The sequence below is a fragment of the Passer domesticus genome, chromosome 2 (genome assembly GCF_036417665.1).
Source record: "Passer domesticus isolate bPasDom1 chromosome 2, bPasDom1.hap1, whole genome shotgun sequence".
In the NCBI taxonomy this organism is placed as follows: Eukaryota; Metazoa; Chordata; class Aves; order Passeriformes; family Passeridae; genus Passer; species Passer domesticus.
Window position 1 is genome coordinate 107,688,344 of NC_087475.1, and position 19,256 is coordinate 107,707,599.

The window sequence follows — 19,256 nt, forward strand, 5'->3', positions numbered from 1 at the left end:
GAAGGTGGAGGGTCTCAAGGAGGCTCGCTCGGATCCCCTCCTTTCGGGTCTCTGACCCTGTGCTTTCTCCTTCCCCCTCCTTGCGTTGAAAAATAGTCATACTTCAACACAGCAAACTTGGCAGGTGATGCTTTGCTTCCGGAGTGTTAAATCAACTCCTACGAATGCACAGGTGGTACAATCTGAAAAACAGAGGCGCCCTAGATTTGCTTCGGTTGATTCCATGTTTGCCTTTCGCCCTGGGCTGCAGCATTGCTGCCCCACTTGACTTCCTGGTCCCTACCTCATACAGCCTTACCTTTTGGCTGTTACTCTGCTCTTTTTAACTTTTCTTTTCGTGGCACGATTAATCTGCGAATGTAAGGCAACACCAGCAGTAAGGTGAAGAACAACACGTGGCCGAAGAAATAAATAGATCTGTACACCTGTAAAGAGAAAGGCAGGGTTGGGGATCAGCAGCCAGCTTTAAGCCAAGAACACAGGGGAGGGGATGGAGGGAACAGGGTTGACCATGTGGGTCATCTTTGGCTTCTAAATACCTTCATCCATTTGTCCCAGGTGAAGAGGCAAAATGGCACCAGGGAATAACCCATGAACATCCAGTGGTTAGTCTGCTGCAGCACGTAGAAGATGGGCCGCAAGACAGTGATGGAGGCCAAAGTGCTTAGGGCAGGACTGTCCCGAACAAGGTTCATGGCCTAATTTAAAGAAAAGAAAGCAGAATTCTCACCAGTTGGATGTCCTGTGGCTGTATATGCAGGCTCTGGGGCCAAAGTTCTCTATCCAGCTGTGTAAAATGTGTTTTAGTAAGCAGCTAATCTAAAAAGTAGGTAAATCCCCTGTCCTGGCCAAGGTTTTAATTAAGAAAATACATCTTAATAAAGAATATTGTTCCTGCAGTACTAGGAGTTTTAACAGAAGCATTCAGCTCATGTGCTTGTCCTCCAGTCTTTCCAGCTGCCAAGCACTTCAGCCACCCTCTACTCATATGCCAAGTTTTCTGGTTCTCTCCCTGTCAGCTTCTGCAATATATTTATGGTTTGCACACACAGAAGACAGCAACCTACTGAACTCTTCAGAACAAAACCCTGCCATGCTTGAAAACCAATTCCAAAGTGAGCAGCTATTTTTCATATTTAATGTAAGTGAAGCCTTTGGAGTGCTACTTTCCAGACTCAGGGGCAGAGGCTAACACAGCCCCCCCCATTCTGGTAAGGCAGACAAAGCATACCTGTCTTTCCACGATGACTATCAGCAGCTCCATCTGAAAGCACACCAGGTAGCCAGAGTGCAGCCCGTGCCAGATGGCCAGGAAGAACAGGGCCAGTGCCTGTGACAGCAGTTTGTTGCCCAGGAACTTCAAGCGCTTGAAGATGTAGCTAGAGCAGAAAAGAAACAATGTACTCCCAGGTTATTCCCTGCCCTCCCCTGGCTGTGTCAGGGATGAAGGGCCCAGGGGACCCGATGCCTTTGCACACTCCGTGGTGGCAGGAGCAGCATGACCAGGGCAAAACCTACATCAAAACATTCTTAAAGGAATCCCAGCTACAAGGGGGAGAGGGGGGTCATTACATACAATTTGGCTGTGGGTCTCAGCAAGTGCTGAACCAAAACCCATCCAGGTTTGGAGTGGGGAGCACCAAGAGCCATGATGCAGGAAGCAGCTGTCAGAGCAGCTCTGTGGCTGGCTGAGCAGGCAGGCAGCCCCAAGGGCTTGCTGTAGATTCCCATTCTAGTCTCTGCTGCCATCAGCTGCTTGCCTTTATTAATGAACTGCTCTTCCAGACCCCTCTAACCCAGTACCCCAATAACCTGTTTCTAAGGCACAGCAGCAAAATATGGAAAAAGGTGCACAAACTGAAAACTGGCAGATTCTTCCTCTAATGCTCCTGCTTAGCCTAAGGTCTTGGTTCTGCTGACAGAACAGAACTGACACATTACAGAAGGAGGATTTTGTCCTGCTCACCGGGCCACCCAAGCATTGGTGTTGATGTTGAAAGAAGCAATGGTCCCTGTGAACAAAGGTGTTGTCTCATACAGCCAGACCTTCATGTTGGCACAGGCATTCCACAAAGGCTTTCCGTTCTGGTCTTTCCCATTGTACCCCAGACCAACAAGGATGCAGACTCCTTCCTATCAAAAAAATGCACAAGAAAGATAAGATGAAAACATTGCCCTAGTTTTGCTGGAGAAGCAGAGCTGAGGAAATGCTGACTCTCACTGTGTTGAGAGCATCACTACAGACAGAACAAATGGATTAAAAACTGCCTTTTAGTTAGCTAGCCTTTGCTAACTTAAAGCAAGCTGAACTGACCTGCACCGATCTCCAGATATTTGGATTTCTTCCATTTAGTGCTAAGTCCAAGAGGCTTGGACCTTTATTAATTTGTCTTTTGCTTCTGGAATGACATTTAGACTCACCGTAACAAGCCAGCAAGTTACGTATTTGTAGAGTATCATTTTGCCCCAGATCAATATGTAACCACAACGAAACCAGAAAGGCTTCTCCTGCAGAGATAAGAGTGAAACAGAGTAAAAATAAAACCTGGAGTTGAGTGGCCATAATGACACAAGGTATTTCATCATGGTCTTTTGTTTTTATCTGTGTTAAGACACACAGACTGGGCTGCCAGGCTTATGCAAACTTACACATCATTCTCTTTCCTTTGGTAATATTTGGCTGTATTGAAATGTGTAGGGTTTGGGAAGACTCTAGGATTAGCATAATCAAAATGCTTGCTGATAATCTGACAGTAGGAGTTATTTGTTAGGAGCTTTCCAAGAACGTCAAAGATTATGGTAAGCCTTACAAGTTACTCTAGTGAAATTCTTTGCACATAATGGTTAAGTGGAAAGTCATTACAAGGTCATAAAATATATACGTTAGGTATGAGAAGCAACAGTAGCATTTAAGATCAATTATCCGTTTGTGGAAGTTTTTGTTTGTTTCAGTTCTGCTTAACAGATTCCTGTTCTGCATCAGGTGGAATCATCAAGACAGGCAGTAAAGCCAAATTAGCTGTGGAAAATCCTATCACTAGTTGCCGATTTATTGTTAAATTGAGGCCAAAAAAAAAGGAAATAAAAAAAATAATTCCACTCTTGTAGATCCAGTGCCCATCAGAGAAGTGGAATTCTTCCACACCCCACAAGGCCAAGTGAATACATACCATATATTCATCTGAGGTGAGGTACTCATCAGACACATAGGGGCTTGACAAGGTGTAGGTTACTAGAAACAAGAGACCCAGGCTCAGACGCTTGAGAGCAGGCACAAAACTGAGAAAGAAAAATACCAAGGTCAAAGAAATGCCTTGGAAAGAGACCATCAAACTCATAGTTTTAAAAACAGAGGTGGAGAGGAGGAGGTAGGGGAGACAGCGACAGGGGGTCACCACATTCCACTGCAGCAGATGCCTCCATTTGGAAGCTGGGATGCAAACATCACCAGGTTGGAACTGAGTCTGTACTAAAGATGTCAAATGGTTGTTGATGTTCATGCCCTGGAACAATGCCGGGACATTAAGCAGAATTATGAGCGACTTTTGAAAGACTGCCTTGTTTCATAAATCACCCCTGGTTACAGTAGTTCTGCGTTCAGGTGAGAAGGCAGTCTGCTGCAGGGAACGTGGAGGAGCCAGCTTTCTAGGATCTTAGGAAGGGGAGAAGCCAAGCAGCTTTGTATTACCTATTGGGTCTCTGGCCTGGAACGTCAGTCATCTCACCCCTTGCCAGTTTCTGATAGTCTGTCATGGAGAACTGAGGCCCAACCATGAAGGCACCATAGAAATAGGAGAATCCTGAGACCTCCAGCAAGGTAGGAACCCCCCGAACAGCAAATCGCTGCTGCTCAGGGGTCAGGAACTCCTGCACCAAAGGGAGTGGCATTAACATCATCCCAGGAATTTCACCCAGCTCTGGATGTTAGGTCCTCACCCTGCCTTCTTACTGGTTTCAGTTCTTGCTCCCCATGGACATGGAACTTTACACTTTGTACTTCATGTCCATTCCTCTCCCCAGCCCTCTGTGCCCACCCCCTCCAAACAGCAACAAGATCCAATGGCTGAGACCAGTTACACAGGTCTCTATTCCCAAATAAGCTCCAAACATGGAAGGGATCCACTGACATGCATCCCTGGGAGCAGAGTAGGCATAGTAGGAGCACTGTATCTGATCTATTCCAGTACCTGACTGTAATTTCATGTACTCTCCCAAGACCTTATCATGCTACAATTCCTATTTCTTGATGCAAAAATTGTTTTTAAATACTTGAAGCTTCAGGTCAGGAAGTTTCATTTTGACCTCATTTTCCTGCAGTCAGCAGTGATTCCATGGATGCTACAGACTTGGTCAGGCCTCAAACAGGAAATGGGGAATACAGGTACTTGAAGCAGGATTGAGGGACTGTAGCATGTGTATTGCCCTCTCCCACACACTGTGCTGTGCAACTGCTTTGTTTCTGTGAGCTAAACACAGGGTCCTAACAAATGGTAAAGGGCAACCATTGACAAGCACATGATAAGACTAATCAAAGGAAAGGAAAATGGGAACTGAGATGCAGTACTGATTGTCTGCAAGTTAAAGGTACACTACCCACAAGACACAGAGCATCAGTGATTGGGAATCTAAAGCAATAGATTTGGGGGAAGGAGATGCTGGGGAATTTGGAAGGGTGCAGAGTAATATTCTGACATAACTGGAACAACTTCTGTCCATCTCTAATCACTACTCTCTGTTCCAAATTATTTTGTTCCAGTCTAGAATTCAGTGCCCTCAAACACTCCCAGAAGCTCCCCTCTCAGCTGTGGCTTTTACTTAACAATGCAGCTTGCTAACTCACATCCTTTGAACTTGATTTTCTGATCTCTAGCTCACTGGGACAGCATGGAATGACGGAGAAATGGTGTCTAACTCACCGGATCTTTTCCTCCATCATAGTAATCAATGGCCAGACCTAGAGGTGAGAAACAGTGACTTGAAGCCCTGGGATGGGCTCAGCTTGCAGAGTGCAAGAGAGAGAAGAGAGGTGTCACTCACCAATCAACTTAAGTGTCAAGACACAATGTGGCATTGTCCACTTGATGTCATAATGCTCTGTGGCTGTGAAGTAATATCCAGCCATAAGGTATGTCTGAAAGAAACCATTGTTTGGGTTATTCAAACTAATTCCTCCAGCTGGTTTTGATCTGCCTCCACTTCTCCACCCACAGTTGCTACTGAAGTGCTAAACTGAACAGAGGCCTCCCTTCTACAAACCCAGGGAGTAAGAAAGAGGGTTTACCATCTGAAAGAGAAATGTGGTGATGACGGCAGTGATTGTGCGACCCATTAGTCTCAGTATCAGGAACTGGATTAGGACACATATCAGGGAATGGAAAAACTGTGTCCCTGTGGGCAGGAAAAAGAGAGAGATGAGAAATAGAAATTACATGTATAGGTCCTCCCAAATCGCAGCATGCCCTGGGCCAGGCAGCTCTCTCTTCCCAAACTCATCTTACCAAAATTGAAGTAAGCAATTGAGAGTCCTGTGAACACGTTGTAGAGGTGAATGAGGTAGGTCTCCTTCTGGAAGAGGAAATAGCGCTGGAACAAGGCAAAAGGATATCCTGAGAGGAAAAAAAAAATAAGGAAGAGCTGTAAATAAGTTTAGACAAGTATTTGTCATGAACCAAACTATAGCCTTTCTGAACATGTCATTAGGTACTTTACATCACACACGATCAACACAGGGCATGGTGTTAATTCCTGATACTGCATTTGCATCTTGGGAGACAGACTCCAGATGAATTACTCTGTACAGAAGAAAATACTTTAACAGGAACATAATTGTAGCAAAACAGACATTGAAGTGCAAAAAATTACAGGATTACATTTTCTGGCCTCATTCAATATATGAGATGGATAATGCTAAAATACATGAATCACACTTTAGCCTGTGATTAATTTCCAAATTATGTGACAAATACAATGAACATGGCAAGAAACTAGATAAAAATAAAAGGGGGGGGAAGGGAAAAACTTTATGGTTAATATGGTTAAACCATGACAAATGTCCAAAAAACTTCAGTCCCACTCCCACCTCAATGAGCTCTTTCAGCTTTAATTTCAGATCTCCTCAGGTGACCTCCAGTATGATACTCTCGCTTTTCTAACCCTGCAACTTCGGATTTGCATCTGATTTGTGAACTACTGGGTATACAAAGCTGTAACTAAAATCCACTGGTACTACGCATGTGGTATTTTTGGATTAAAAAAAACCCTCAGAAGCATTTCATATGGAGCAGCTAAGAAAAGTGGAAGGGATTTCTTCCTTGCATTTTCTGTGAGGTAACTCCTAGTCTAAGTTAGGAATGCCTCCAGATTATTCATCTGTGGCTCAAGTGAGAAGCAAACATTTGTGAAGCACTCTGGTAGTACAGAGAGAAGCGTCACACAGAACACCACAACTCAATTAAATTCTGTTGTCTAGGTGAGTTTCACGAAGCATGCAATAAATACTGCCACATTAGACAGTAAATATAATATGTCTTAATACACAGTGGCACAGGAAGTGTTGCAATTAGCTTTTCTAAAAGCATGTGCACAAGGCACTGAACTAGGATACAAGAAGCCACTTTAATTCTGGCATCTTGTAACTTTATTGCCCTACGTTGCAAGCCTGTGTGTTCTCTCTACCCTGCTCAAAAAAAGGGGAAATTCATCACATACCACAATACTGGCATCCACACTACTTATCATCCTGGCTGAAATCAGGAGCAGCGGATGGAGCTCTGCTACCTGCACTAATGGAGTAGCAGTAGCAGGAGGTGGTCATGTTTTATATGCAGCAGTAATAAAAGGTGATGAAATGCACATTCTGCCGAGAAGTGTATGATGGATGGAAGGCTTCCAATAAGCAAGGCCAAGTCTAGTCACTACTGGGAGAGGAAATGAGAAACTCTGTCATGTTATTTAAATACATGTCTGGCAGTGCTCACAAGCTGGGGCCATTTTAAGGCCCTCTCCAACCCCACAAATCCCTTGGGAGGGAGCCCTGGAGTTGGGGACTTTGGGGCTCTTTTCTAGATCCTTTTGGGCTCATGTTTTGCTGCGTCCAGATGTGTACTTGCTGCCTCCTGAAACCGAGCTGCTGCTCCCCATTTCCTCAGCCTCCTGCCACCCCTCTTTCGGTTTTCCCTGCCTCCTTGTTGCTGTTCCTTCCTCCTTTTGTGTCCCACGCCGGTTTCCACGCCACAGGCTGCTTTCTGGCCAGCCCCACATACCATGGCTCTCCGCTCCCAGAGCCTGGCAACCTCCCTCCTGCACATCCAGCCTGCTCTCGCTTCCAAAACTGCGGCTCCAAACTCCCCTACAAAATGCCTTACCCAAGCCATCCCTCTCCCTTCCCGCTCTTCCATGCTTTTTTTACACAGCCCACTTCTGTCCCGTTCCACCCTCACTGCTGGCCCCAGCACCAGCTGAGGGGGAAAGAGGGAATTGGCAAAGAGTTCATCACACGGGCTCTCTGGGGATACAGGAGTAACTCAAAGAATTAGAGCAATTCACATGGTTAAAAAAAGAGAAAGAAAAAAATGTAGTATTTTCTACTGGCCTTTTACTCAGAAACATACAAATGGGGATGCTTTGTTCATGAGCCAATCTTCCTGCTGAAGTTTAAAAAACATAGGAAGAACTGCTTTGAGAAATGGAAAGTGGTAAAAAAGTTTTACTATCAGATTAGATAAAAAGTTAAAAAGCTGAGGTTTACTGTGGAAAAATGTTTTCCCCTTCTGAGCAAAGGGGAGAAAATCAGAAATACAGGCAAAGCACAATTGACTGCTGTTCATCAATATGCATGGTTTAAACCTTCATTTTCAAGGGTCTACCACTCTCTTAAAAACCACTAATATTTTGCAAACCAGTCAATTTCTACCACACTTTTTTCCCTCTAGCCATTTCTATAGACATAATTAAAGTATGACTGAATACTATAATGTAACTAATGTTCTTACTCTTTCTGAGACCCGTCTCATTTGTCAGCTGTGCTCCTTTTTAGCTGTACACAGGAGATCATGTCATAGTTTGGGTAATGCTGCTCTGAAGGAAAAAGAATCATGAACCCTTGCAAAGAGAGAGTTACTAATAATACACACTGCATCCATGTTTTTAGAAACTATAAACTTAAAGCTTGGTCTTGCACTACGTGGCTGCTGTTCCAGTCCAAAAGTCACAACATCAGCCTAAATTCTTCTGATATCTGGAGTAACTTGTTAGTACTCTGGACTGCACTTTACCTACAGTTTTGCTGCATGGGACAATTTTCTCACTTTTACAACTGGGCCAGTTGCGTGCTGCTGATACAAACTTTAACCCCCAAACGGCAGCAGATACGGGGTAGCAATGGTCATTCTGATGTGGCCTGTGCCCTTCTGAACGCTGATAAACTCTCCATTAAACAACAAACAATTTCTGCTGATAACAACATCAGTACTCCTGCCCCACTACCCCGTCCCTGAAGCAGCCTGGATTAGCACAGCAGCTTTTGGAGTTATGGTTGCCTTCTGGCAAGCTGGATGGCACCTTTGGATATGCCAGCAGCAGGAAAGGCTGCGCTGCTTTGCTTCTGCCATTCACAGCAACAGGACAAGAGTCCCTGCTCCTTGCTGCCAAGAGGCTCTGCCCAGCAGCTCCCACTCTGCCAAACTCCCCTTTCACGGCTCCCTAAGCAGAAGGGACCGAGGCGGGAAAGCGGCTGCAAGACTCCTGGAGAAAACAGCAGGGACCCTCTGATCCAAACCCATTCTTCCCTATGCACCACGGAGCTGAAAAACAGCCTGCACACAGAGCTGGGTTTTCCCTCTAGGCACAGTTTCTATAGAATGGAATTAGCAACTGAGGTAATTTTTATTTTTTTACTTCACTTGAACAAGAGGATGATCTCTGGTTAAGAGAACCACGGAGATGGAAGGAAAGGAGAAGCTCAGCTTCTTGGCCACGGCCATTTGGGAGAGCAATGGGCCACTGCACAAAGCCCAGCTGGTCCACAGATACAACAGTCTAAATGAGCAAAAGAAGTTCAATCATCAAGAAGGTGGATTAGGCGGGAGAAAAGTTCTACTAATCCCAAGCAAAAAATAGTGCTGTCAAGTTTGCCATCTTCTGGACTGGGTGATTAAGATGCCTCTCTTTTTCCAGAGATAAAGCTGCATATAAGAACAGCAGAAAGATTCTTTTCATCTCTGCTCCCTTTATTTCCCCTTTGATATGCACTAGCTCTATCTCATCTTCAAGCCAGCACCTCTATTTTTCCTCTTCTCTCTTTTGCTGAACATTTAACTACTCCTTTGTTAACGTCCAACAGGGCAATTATCTCCATTTTTTATAAGAATTCTAAAACTGAAAAAATGGGTCAACAGGGGAAAAAAGTGTTAAAATATCAGCCTTACCTAATGTTTAAATTCCAAATTTATTCCTTTCTGTTTCTAACACTGCAAAAGTACCACACCTTATTTAACACTGGGTGTAGAAACATGAGTATTTTAATTCAGCTCAGGAGTTTACCTTGAAAGTCCACTTATTGTGCTTAAGTTTGCATAACAAAACTGTCTCAAAGCATGTGAACAGAGCACTCTTCACACGAAACTGAACCGAAAACACACTCCAATCAATGGGTGGTAAGTGTGTATGAGCTGACAGAGGCAAATCCAAAGCAAATGCTCAAAACCCAGACAAGTCTGCTCTATACGTCTGCTCCTACTGCACCAATTCTCTTGCTAATGTAGACACAGGCAGTATGTAGCATTACTCAATTCCATCTATTGATGGAATGATGTATTTGAAGTTAGGAGCTGAAACAAAGCAGCACGTGAGTGTCCTGTGACAGGGCTGGTTTTATGACATGACATTGCTGCCTCTTAGAAATTCTCCCATCTCTTACCCATCAGAACCAGTTGCTCATGAGCCCTTGCAGTAAGGTTCCTGCTTGGCTGACCAGCTGGGAACTTGATTTGGGATAAGCCAGAAATTTTGGGTGACGACAAGAAGAATTTTACTGAGCCTAAAAATCTTCAGGATGCAGGGAGCATGAAGCAGAGTATGTAAAAAAATTGATGAGAGGTAGAAGAGGAGGAGACAAGACAACTTGCAAGTGAAGCAGTAGGTTTCTGGCACCCATTGGGTAAGAATGTGTTACTTTCTGCAGTTGCCTGCTATGTCCATGGAATGAAAGAACACTTTCCGAATGCTTTTCCTGGCAGGCCTGGGCAAACCAGCAGGGTCATTTCTGGCTCAGGGCTGTAAACAGCATGTTGGCTCCCCTCCATATTATGCAGGTAGCTCGCAAGTCAGTGTGTAATATCATGGTAAGATAAATAGCTTTAATTCTTTGGGATCGTACAGCCATGCAAGAAACATGAGCAACATAAAGTATTAAATACACAGTGCCATAAGGCCTCCTGTGCCCTGGCTTGTGCTTTGGGCACAAATGCAGGAAAGAAATCTGTCCCCTCTCATGTGAGGACAGGAGCAGCAGCACAGAAACCCTGTTATCTCCTTCACACCACTGGAGCAGCTCCAGTGGGAACTCTGGGCCCTGCTGAAGAGTGCCAGCTAGAGTTCATCTCTCAAAGACATTCTCATACAATTGACAGACATCAGTGTACTGACATATGGCAATTTTTACAGTGGCAGGGTCCAGAACTGTGCTTCAGGTATTCCTGCTGTTGGTACTGCTGCCAAATTGCAAAGTACTTTCTGCAAAGGTTGTCTATGCAAATTTTTACATGGGGGAAGTCAGCAGTAAGGTTTTCATCTTGTACAATCCAGGTAAGGGACTCTATTCTAGCTGTGGTCTCTACTTCAAAATTGCAGCATGTGTAAACCTGTCTCTGATTTAAATACAAAACTGTGACAGAAATCCCCATAATTTGCTCAGCAATTTGCTGTTACTTGTTCATTGAAACAACGTGGTGCTCTTTAGGACTACTCTAGTTTTAGTTCTTGAATGTTCTTTCTTCTTCTCTCGTTCTCTCCTGTATTTAATTTTTTTTCAGTCAAGTCAGAATGCCAACAGTTTTAAATGACCTCTTTTGGTTATTTCAGATCATTACTAAGCAAACACTTATCCTGAATCAACAGACTAAATTCAGACTATTTTTTCAACAATAATTCAGCTCTCTTCAGAAATTAATGTAAGAAGTCGAAAAGTCCTTTGTGATTCTTCCTCTTTTTCAGAAGACTATTTTTACCGGTTTGTGGTGATCCTCTGAAAGTGAAACCCTAGAAACTGTTGTCACAGTAAAACTGCAGAGTGTAGATGGGAAACTGCATCAGAGAGGAAGAAATAAGCAACGGCATTTTAGTCCATCTTTGGAACTATGCTTCACCCTCATGGCCTTGTCCTGAAATAATTCAGCAGTATTAGATGCAGCCAACAAAAACAGTTTTCTTCCTGAATCTATGTAAACACCTGAAATGGAGGAAGTGAAGGAAAAGCCATAGTTAATGTCCTAATGCCACTTCCAGCTTTTAGAAATGCCTTTCATTTATACCACATGCCATCCTATGAAGTGGTCATCAGCACTAGCTGCATTACCAATGAGATTAAAAGGATTGTAAACTAAGCTGCAATTAAACGAACATTTCTTTGTGCGGGGCTGAGGAACTCCTCTCACTCTCATCTCATGTTGCTCTGGAGCAGCGTTTGGCCCTTCCTTTTAAAGTCATGGTGCAGGTATAACGCTGTACCACCACCCAGGGCTTACCCACCCATTAAGCAGGAGGGCTGGTCAGTCCCCTCTGCCTGAGTGGTTCAACCTACATGACCTGCAAGAGTGCCAAACAGCAGGCAGGGCTGTTTTGCATGCCCTGGAGACTTCTGTCTGAAGTTATGCCTGCCACTGCATCTCATTAAAATATACTGAGCTAGGGAGAAAGGACAGGGAAAAGTGCAGCTCCAGCCTCCTGGTTTGCTTTATCCATTTGAGGCATGCAGAGGAGAGATGTGAGCGGTCTTCTGGGCCCTGCTCCCCAGAATTTTAACACAAATTCTAAAGATCCATTGAGACTATGTAAAACAGACAGTGGCCTACCTCGGGAAGGACACTGTGGCATCTCAGTGGCTTTCTGTCGGCACTGCACGTGGAGCATTTGTAACAGCACACAGGAGTCTCACGCTTCCTTAATCTGCTGACTGCAGCAGGCAGCGCTTATCGCCATTAGGACAATAATTATCTGCTGTTCGCTTCAAAGAACTGCTGCTGCTCACCCACAAGACGCTGAGCAGGAAACACCCTCCCAAGAGTCGCGTCCCCAACTTACTGCTAGCAAGAAGCAGCTCGGAGAGTACGATCATGGTGCATTCTGCAGAGCCATCTCTGCTGCGGCTGCCTCCACACACACTTTCTAGGACCTTTTCTGCATCAGCACTCGTTAGACTGGTCCCTTGGTTGATCCGGGTGACTAACCTCGCAGTGAACTATCTGCCTTTTCTGGTTTAGGTTTCTGCCAAACAAGTAAATTCAATCAGATCGCAATTAAAGGACCAGAGAGAGACGTGGGAGAAAGGAAAGCAGGACTTTTCTCGTTTGGAGGTGGGGAGCTGCTAGACTAATTAACGCTGACTTGTGTGCATGTCCTGCGTGTTTCTTATTACTTCATTTTTTTATTTATAGAAGTTTGGTTTAACAAACTTCTACGTTTTTGAGCTCAAAACAACAGTCAGTGCAGTCTCCTCTATCGACCCTTCATGGGAAGAATGTTTTGCTCAGTTTGATCTCACACATCATAAACTAAATCAGGCAGAAGTAAGTCTGGTGCAGACCATGGTTATGAAGTGACACAGTTTTTCTTGCTTGCATTTCCTTTAAAAATATTATACTTCTAGTTAGCCAAAGCAACTTTATTGCGACAGATGACACAGTAGTGGCTGTATCACTTCAAATACACTTTCGGGTTCAGAGGAAAGCTTGTATTTCTTTTCTGCTAGGTGACTACACCGCCAAATGCTTTCACAACCCAAAGTTTCCCCTGAGCATCTGCAGAGATTTACACAGATAGCGTGTATACATACACTTGAATTAATGTTTTGGGAGCTACAACCTCCCCCTCAATCGCCAGCCCACACCACAACTCCAGCCCTGCCTTAACCATTTCCCATGGAACTCGAGCATCTCATGTTTACATAAGCGCAGGCACCCTGTGTTTTGCAACACGCTTCGCGCTGCAGGTGGAGCGCAGGACATCACCCCAGTTCTGCTGGCACTCAGCTGGGAGGTTTTGCTCACCCTGCCCGGCAGTGCCCTGATGACACGCCTCTCCTCCGCGGTGCCGTGTCCCCGGACAGCGATGTCCCTGCACCCAGGGCAGCACCTGGGGGGCTGCGGAGATTCCCGAGCGGACACCCCTCCGGTCCCGCGCTCACGGGATGCACACGCATCACCGGGCACTCACGGGACAATCCCAAACAAAGTTCCCGTGCCGGGGACACGGACCCAAATCGGGGTCTTTCGCAGCCACCCCCGGCTCCTCCTCGCCCCGCTTCCACAGGCGGCCTGCCAGGACCGCGCCCCGACCTCCCGCGGGGAAACCGGGCGTGCTGCGGCTCCGCACGGGGCGGGCCGGGGGCAGCGGCGGCGGCGGGCGCTCCGCGGGCTGCGGGCGGGACGGGCGGTGCCGGTGCCGGTGCCGGCGGATCCCGCCGCCGGCTGGGCGCGCACACGTGGCCTGGCGCGGCGGCGCCGGCACAGGTGCGGCTCCGCGCGGGAGAAGCGATGCCCGGCGCCCAGCGCTGCGCGGCACGGCGGCGGCGGCGGCGGCGGGGTCGCCCGTTCCCGCGGCGGGCGCGGAGCCCCGCCCGGGGCGCCAGCCCCGTCTCCCCCCGCCCCGCCTTACCCATGAGGATGGACAGGATGAGGCGCAGCGCCTGCTCCGACGAGCCCAGGGCCTCGGCCAGCCGCGCCAGGCTCCAGCCGGAGCCCGCCACCGCCATCTTCCCGCCGGCCGCCCCGCCGGCCGGTCGCGCCCCGAGCCCGGCAGCGGCACCAGCCAGCGCGGCCCCCGCACCGCGCGCGGCCCCCTGCGCGCCCATTGGCTGCGGCGCGGCCGGCCCCGCCCCGCCGCGCCTGCGATTGGGCGGCCGTGGCAGCGGGGCAGGGCCCTGCGCGCACTAAGGCAAAGGTTACCCGCGAGTGGGCGGCGACGCGGGCCGGCCCCGCCGGCCAATGATTGGGGGAACGGCGGCCGGGGGCGGGGTCGGGGGCGCGGCGGGGCGGGGCCGGGAGGGCGGGGCGGGGCGCGGCTGCCGATTGGCTGCGGCGGGACAGGAGAGCGGCGGGGCGGGCCGGGGGTTATTCGCGGACACGCGGCGCGCGCGGGGAGGGCGGGAAGGGGGCGGGGGCGGCGTGAGGGGAGCGTGAGGGGGCCTCGGCCAAGGTCTGGGGCTGGCTCGGGGTGTGAGCCTGAGCCTGAGCCTGAGCCTGAGCCCGAGCCCGAGCCTGAGCCTGAGCCTGAGCCTGAGCCTGGCTCTGGATGTGAGCCTGAGCCTGAGCCTGAGCCTGAGCCTGAGCCTGAGCCCGGCTCTGGGTGTGAGCCTGAGCCTGAGCCTGAGCCTGAGCCTGGCTCTGGGTGTGAGCCTGAGCCTGAGCCTGAGCCTGGCTCTGGGTCTGGGTGTGAGCCTGAGCCTGGCTCTGGATCTCTGTCTGAGCCTGAGCCCGGCTCTGGGTGTGAGCCTGAGCTTGGCTCTGAGTCTCAGTCTGATCCTGAGCCTGGCTCTGGGTCTAGCTCTGCTTCTTGGCTCCGGTCCTGGCTACTGGCTGTGGCTTTGGCCCTGACCTCAGCGGTGGCCTCGGCCACAGCCCCGTCCCCGGTCTTGGCCTCAGCCTCCTCCTCAGCTGCAGCTTCAGCGGCTGCTGGAGCTTCCCAGCCAGGTCCCACTGCCCCCGGGGCTCCCAGAGGACACATCCCCGCTGCTGGGCTCCCAAAGGGACCTGCTTCCCGTACGGGCATTACGGCAGCGCCCGTGCTTGGCCCTGCGCCTGTGGCACCCGGCTCAGTGTGCCACAGCAGCAGGCACCGTGTCAGTGGCGCTCAGTGGCCGTAAACTGAACCACAAAAAGTTCCAGCTCCGTGAGGGAGAACTTCTTTACATTGAGGGTGGCAGAGCGCTGAACATGCTGCCCAGGGAGGTTGTGGAGTCTCCCTCTCTGGAGACGTTCAAAACCCACATGGACGCATTCCTGTGTCACCTGCTCTAAGTGACCCTGTCTGGGCAGGGAGGTTGGGCTGGATAAGGTTCCTCCCAGCCCTAGCAATTCTGGGATTCTGTGGCTCTCTGGTCGCTCAGCATCTGTGCCCACGCAGACTGCCCATAACTCAGGTGCTGGATGGCCTCTTAGGTGTGTCCCTTCGTGCAGCTGTCCACGTGTGCACCCCGAGTTCTCCCCAGCTGAAGTTTCAGGTGCAATGGATGTGATCCTCTTCTCTTGTTTGTGTTACTGTTTTCCACTTGGGTGCACAAATTCAGCTGAGGGGCAAGTACAGGCTCGCACAAAGGTTCACATGAGAAGAGACCTCTGGAGCTCTCTGATCCAAACTGCAGCTCACAAGCAGGACTGAAAGCTGGAGCCATTTGCTCAGGGCAGTGCCTGGGTAATTGCTGTACATTTTCCATGGTTGGAAAGCTCCCAGCCTTTCCGGGCTCCTCAACCAGTGCTGAATCATACTCTTTATCCCGGTCCATCCTCCTTATCGGCACCCTTTAGGCAGCAGCACCAGCACCTGCTAGATGCCATTTCTTATCAAATCTGACTGGGAAAGGGACTGATTGACAGCATGGCCACATAGACCTCATTTACTTAGGAGACCAGGCTAAAGACCTTGCCTCTCCTTGCCCTTCTCTTTTCCAGGCTAAACAATTCAGATTGCTCAATAACAAAGCTCTATCACCAATCCATGGGGCTCTTTCCATTTGGTTCACACCTTTTTTGCAGAGAGAGGGAGTGAGGAAGTGCGTGAAGAAGGGGAGAGCCTGGCCTTCTCCTCCAGAAGTCCCCTGAAGGCAGAGTAAGGTGCAGAGTGGCAGGCCAAGATGTATAGCCAGGGTTTAAAAACCCTCCCGGGTAGCTGACTCCATCAGGTTAGACTCTACAAACAGAGTATTGCTGTATTTGTTCACCCTAACCAGTGGACAAATTTGCCACATTTTTTGCAAAGTCTGAGAACTGCCTTTTCCAGGCATAGCTATCTCTCATTTCCACGTTCAGTTGTGTGTTTATGGTGTTTAGGCCACTGTCCTAAGTAAATCAGTTCTCTGTGAGCATGACGGCTGTCTGACCCTGCTCAAGGCACGTTTGACCAGAAATGATCTGCTTACTTCTGTAATTTACTGTTGTCAGAGAAGAGCTTCAGAAGCAGCATCTGTTCCTGAGATTGCCCAACAATTTCCATTGCAAGATTGTTTCCAGTTGCTTGAAATGTTGCTATATTTGACCTGTTTAGATTAAACGCTTGATAGTTACTTGGAGTCAGAGTACAGTAGCACTGAGAGTAGCTTTTAAGAGTCACAACACGATGAGTGCACCACTACTTTTCAGCAGAATTACTATTATTTTAATAATCAGGGCAGTGTTATTCTTGGGAGGAGGGGCTGTAGCCAAAACTCTTGATTTACTGTCCTTTAGGTAAACCATAATTTCATAACATTACACAGGCATTAACGTGAAGCTTGAGGTTCACATGTGGCACAATGGGAATGCAGCTGCTGAAGCTTCTGCAAATCCAGTTCCACTGACTGTGTTCCAGTGGCTCCATGCAGCTTTCCCAGAGCCACAAGACCCCAGACGCTTCTTCAAGAGCTCCTGCAAGACTTTCCTTCCAGGACCATTTCCTGCATGCTGAGGAGCTGGAACAGGAATGTTGTGCCCTGCCTTGACAGTGCCTCTCCTCCCAGGCAGGCACAGGAGCCTATCCTGATCAAAATGGCCACGGGAGAGGAGCTGGCTGCTTGGGGCAAGGTGTCTGTGTGGGATTAGGGTTGAACACTGATGGGAAGGAGGAAGATACTGGAAAAGCCAGAGCCAGAATAAAATTAAATACGACAGATGTCTGCTGCTGTCAACAACCATGTCAAGGGAAAAGCACAGAGAGGGTGGGGAGAGAAACATCCACTAGCAAGGAGTAAAGTATAGAGGGGGAAGAGAGACTGCTTGGAATAACAGGCAGGGAAAGACATGAAAATAAGTTTTCATTAGAAGGATGAAGATTGGAATTGGTGGCCATAGAGCCAGTAGGAAAAAAAAAAAAAAACAGGAATGGGTGAATGACAAAATAGAGAGATGGAGAAACTGGATGTTGGAGGCAGGAAGGGAATTGCATGCTTGAAATCATGTCACCTTTTCAGTGTGAAGATTACTGAGCAAATAAATCATAGAATCATTAGGGCTGGGGAAAGCCTCTAGGAACATCGAGTCCAACCATTAACCCATCACTGCCAGGTGCGCTGCTAAACCGTGTCCCTAAGCACCACACCTACACATTTTCTGAACACTTCCAGGGATGTGCTTTCCTGCCCATTCCCCCGGGCAGCCTGTCCCAACGCTCGATCGCTCTTTCAGAGAAGAAATTTCTCCTAACATCCAAGCTAAACCTTGGCAAGCTTGAGGCCGTCTTCTCCTGTCCTGTGCGACGCCAGACGCGTTCCTCGGGCACAGCCGGCTCCCGGGGAGCCGCAGCTCGTGCTTCCCGGTCGGGCGGGGCGGCTCGGACGCTCCGTGCCGGGACCAGGAGGTGTCACCCCGAGCGGGTCCGGGAAGTCACCCCCCGACTCCCGTTGTGCCGCCGGGCGGGGCACTCCCGGGGCCGGGACTCGCCGGGGCCCGCCGGTCTCTGCTGCCGCCTCTCGGTGCCGCCGGGAGCGGCGAGGCGGGACTTCAGCCCGGGAGAACCGGCGGGTTCTCCTGCTGCGGGAATGTCGCCACGGCAGCTGACAGGTGGTTTGGAGGAGCTGACAGTCAGGTGGTTTGGAGGCTGAGAGAAGTGAGGTTGCCCAGCCTGAAGAAGAGAAGGGTCCTTCCTCGCCAGAGCCCTTCCAGCGCCTTAAGGGGCTGCAGGAGAGCTGGAGAGGGACTTCTCACAAGGGCAAATAGAGATAGGACAAGGTGGAATGGCCTTAACCTGAAGAAAAGTAGGTTTAGAATGGATACTAGGAGAAAATCCTTCACTGTGACGATGGTGAGGCACTGGCACAGGTTGTCCAGAGAAGCTGTGGATGACCCCATCCCTGGGAGTGTTCAAGGACAGGTTGGATGGAGCTCTGAGCCTCTCCATGGTCCAGTGGAAGATGTCCCTGCCTACGGCAGGGGGGTTGGAACTAGATGACCTTTAAGGTCCCCTCCAACCAAACCATTCCATAATTCAATGAAAGAAAGCACAAGTATTTAGGAATGTTTTACTGTAATGGATGAAACACCAGGGGTGTAGGGGAAAGAAGTCGGAAGGCAGCAGGCATCTCAGTATGGTACAGTGCACTGAGCAGCGTTCCCAAGCCCCAGGTTGTACTGGGAGATGGTGGAAGCTTTGCAATGAGACTCAGTGATGGAGGGAATATAGGAGGTGAACAGACTCTGGTGAAAATCCCCCTGGTACGATTTGCAGAGGTGGAAATCAGGGAATTGTACTGAACAGTTCTGAGCCAGAACACATCTGCACTACCAGGGGTTTATCAAAGGCTCCCAGTGTAATAAATGGCAAAAAAAACTGGCCTGGGTCACAAGAGGGAGGTGGGAAGTGCAGCATGCAAGAAACCCATAGAACCCTCTTATTGTCAGAATGGGAAACAAGCAAATTACTGCCAAGGTCTGAGGATATTTTATTTCTTACTTCTATGTCCTTGATTCCCTGCCACTTACATTCCCTCAGTTCACTTAGTTAATGTTGTTTTCTCTTTTGATGTTTATGCTCTTTTTACCAATGCTCTGACTCAGTGTTTCCAGATGGAGATGTGTGTGGCTTTTCTTAAGAACTTGGGAAAAACTTTTTTTCCCCAACTTCCTGGGGGAAGACAAGCCAGTCAAGCCTGTTTTAAATGGTAATTTAATGAAACCTGGAACACTACTGCGCTTCATAACATCTGGCAAAAATGTTACAGCTACACAACTCTGAGTCATTTTAAAAAAAGAGTTGTCATGCAATTTGGGAAAAGTACTATGTGGTCACGTAATATAGGAATTTAAGAGAATGTGTGTGCCTCTGAGCAGAATTATATTGCATTGGCGAATTTAATG

General features: G+C 48.5%; 1 protein-coding gene across 2 annotated transcripts; it reads right to left on the reverse strand.

Moving 5' to 3' along the window:
* Positions 1-42: 42 nt before the first annotated feature.
* LPCAT3 (lysophosphatidylcholine acyltransferase 3) lies at positions 43-14,080 on the reverse strand. 2 transcript variants are annotated; one of them, XM_064410486.1, is made up of 13 exons: positions 13,870-14,080; positions 5,499-5,606; positions 5,282-5,388; positions 5,038-5,131; positions 4,917-4,954; positions 3,689-3,867; positions 3,171-3,279; positions 2,422-2,508; positions 1,967-2,133; positions 1,232-1,379; positions 540-698; positions 299-425; positions 43-182 (listed from the first exon to the last, which is right to left on the reverse strand). In XM_064410486.1, exons 1-12 carry the CDS (start codon positions 14,063-14,065, stop codon positions 309-311), a joined length of 1,509 nt encoding a protein of 502 aa, XP_064266556.1. In that variant the 5' UTR covers positions 14,066-14,080; the 3' UTR covers positions 43-182; positions 299-308. The 2 variants fall into 2 exon arrangements, with proteins under 2 accessions (XP_064266556.1, XP_064266557.1); XM_064410487.1 differs by lacking the exon at positions 13,870-14,080 and adding an exon at positions 12,298-12,435.
* Between the last annotated feature and the right edge of the window lie 5,176 nt (positions 14,081-19,256).

Coding starts and splice junctions, on each gene's coding strand:
- LPCAT3 (XM_064410486.1), bottom strand. CDS start 14,065: ATGGGCGCGCAGGGGGCCGCGCGCGGTGCGGGGGCCGCGCTGGCTGGT. Junction 5,389..5,498: donor AATTGCTTACTTCAATTTTG/GTAAGATGAGTT, acceptor TCCTGCCCACAG/GGACACAGTTTTTCCATTCC. Junction 5,132..5,281: donor CCACATTTCTCTTTCAGATG/GTAAACCCTCTT, acceptor GGTTTCTTTCAG/ACATACCTTATGGCTGGATA.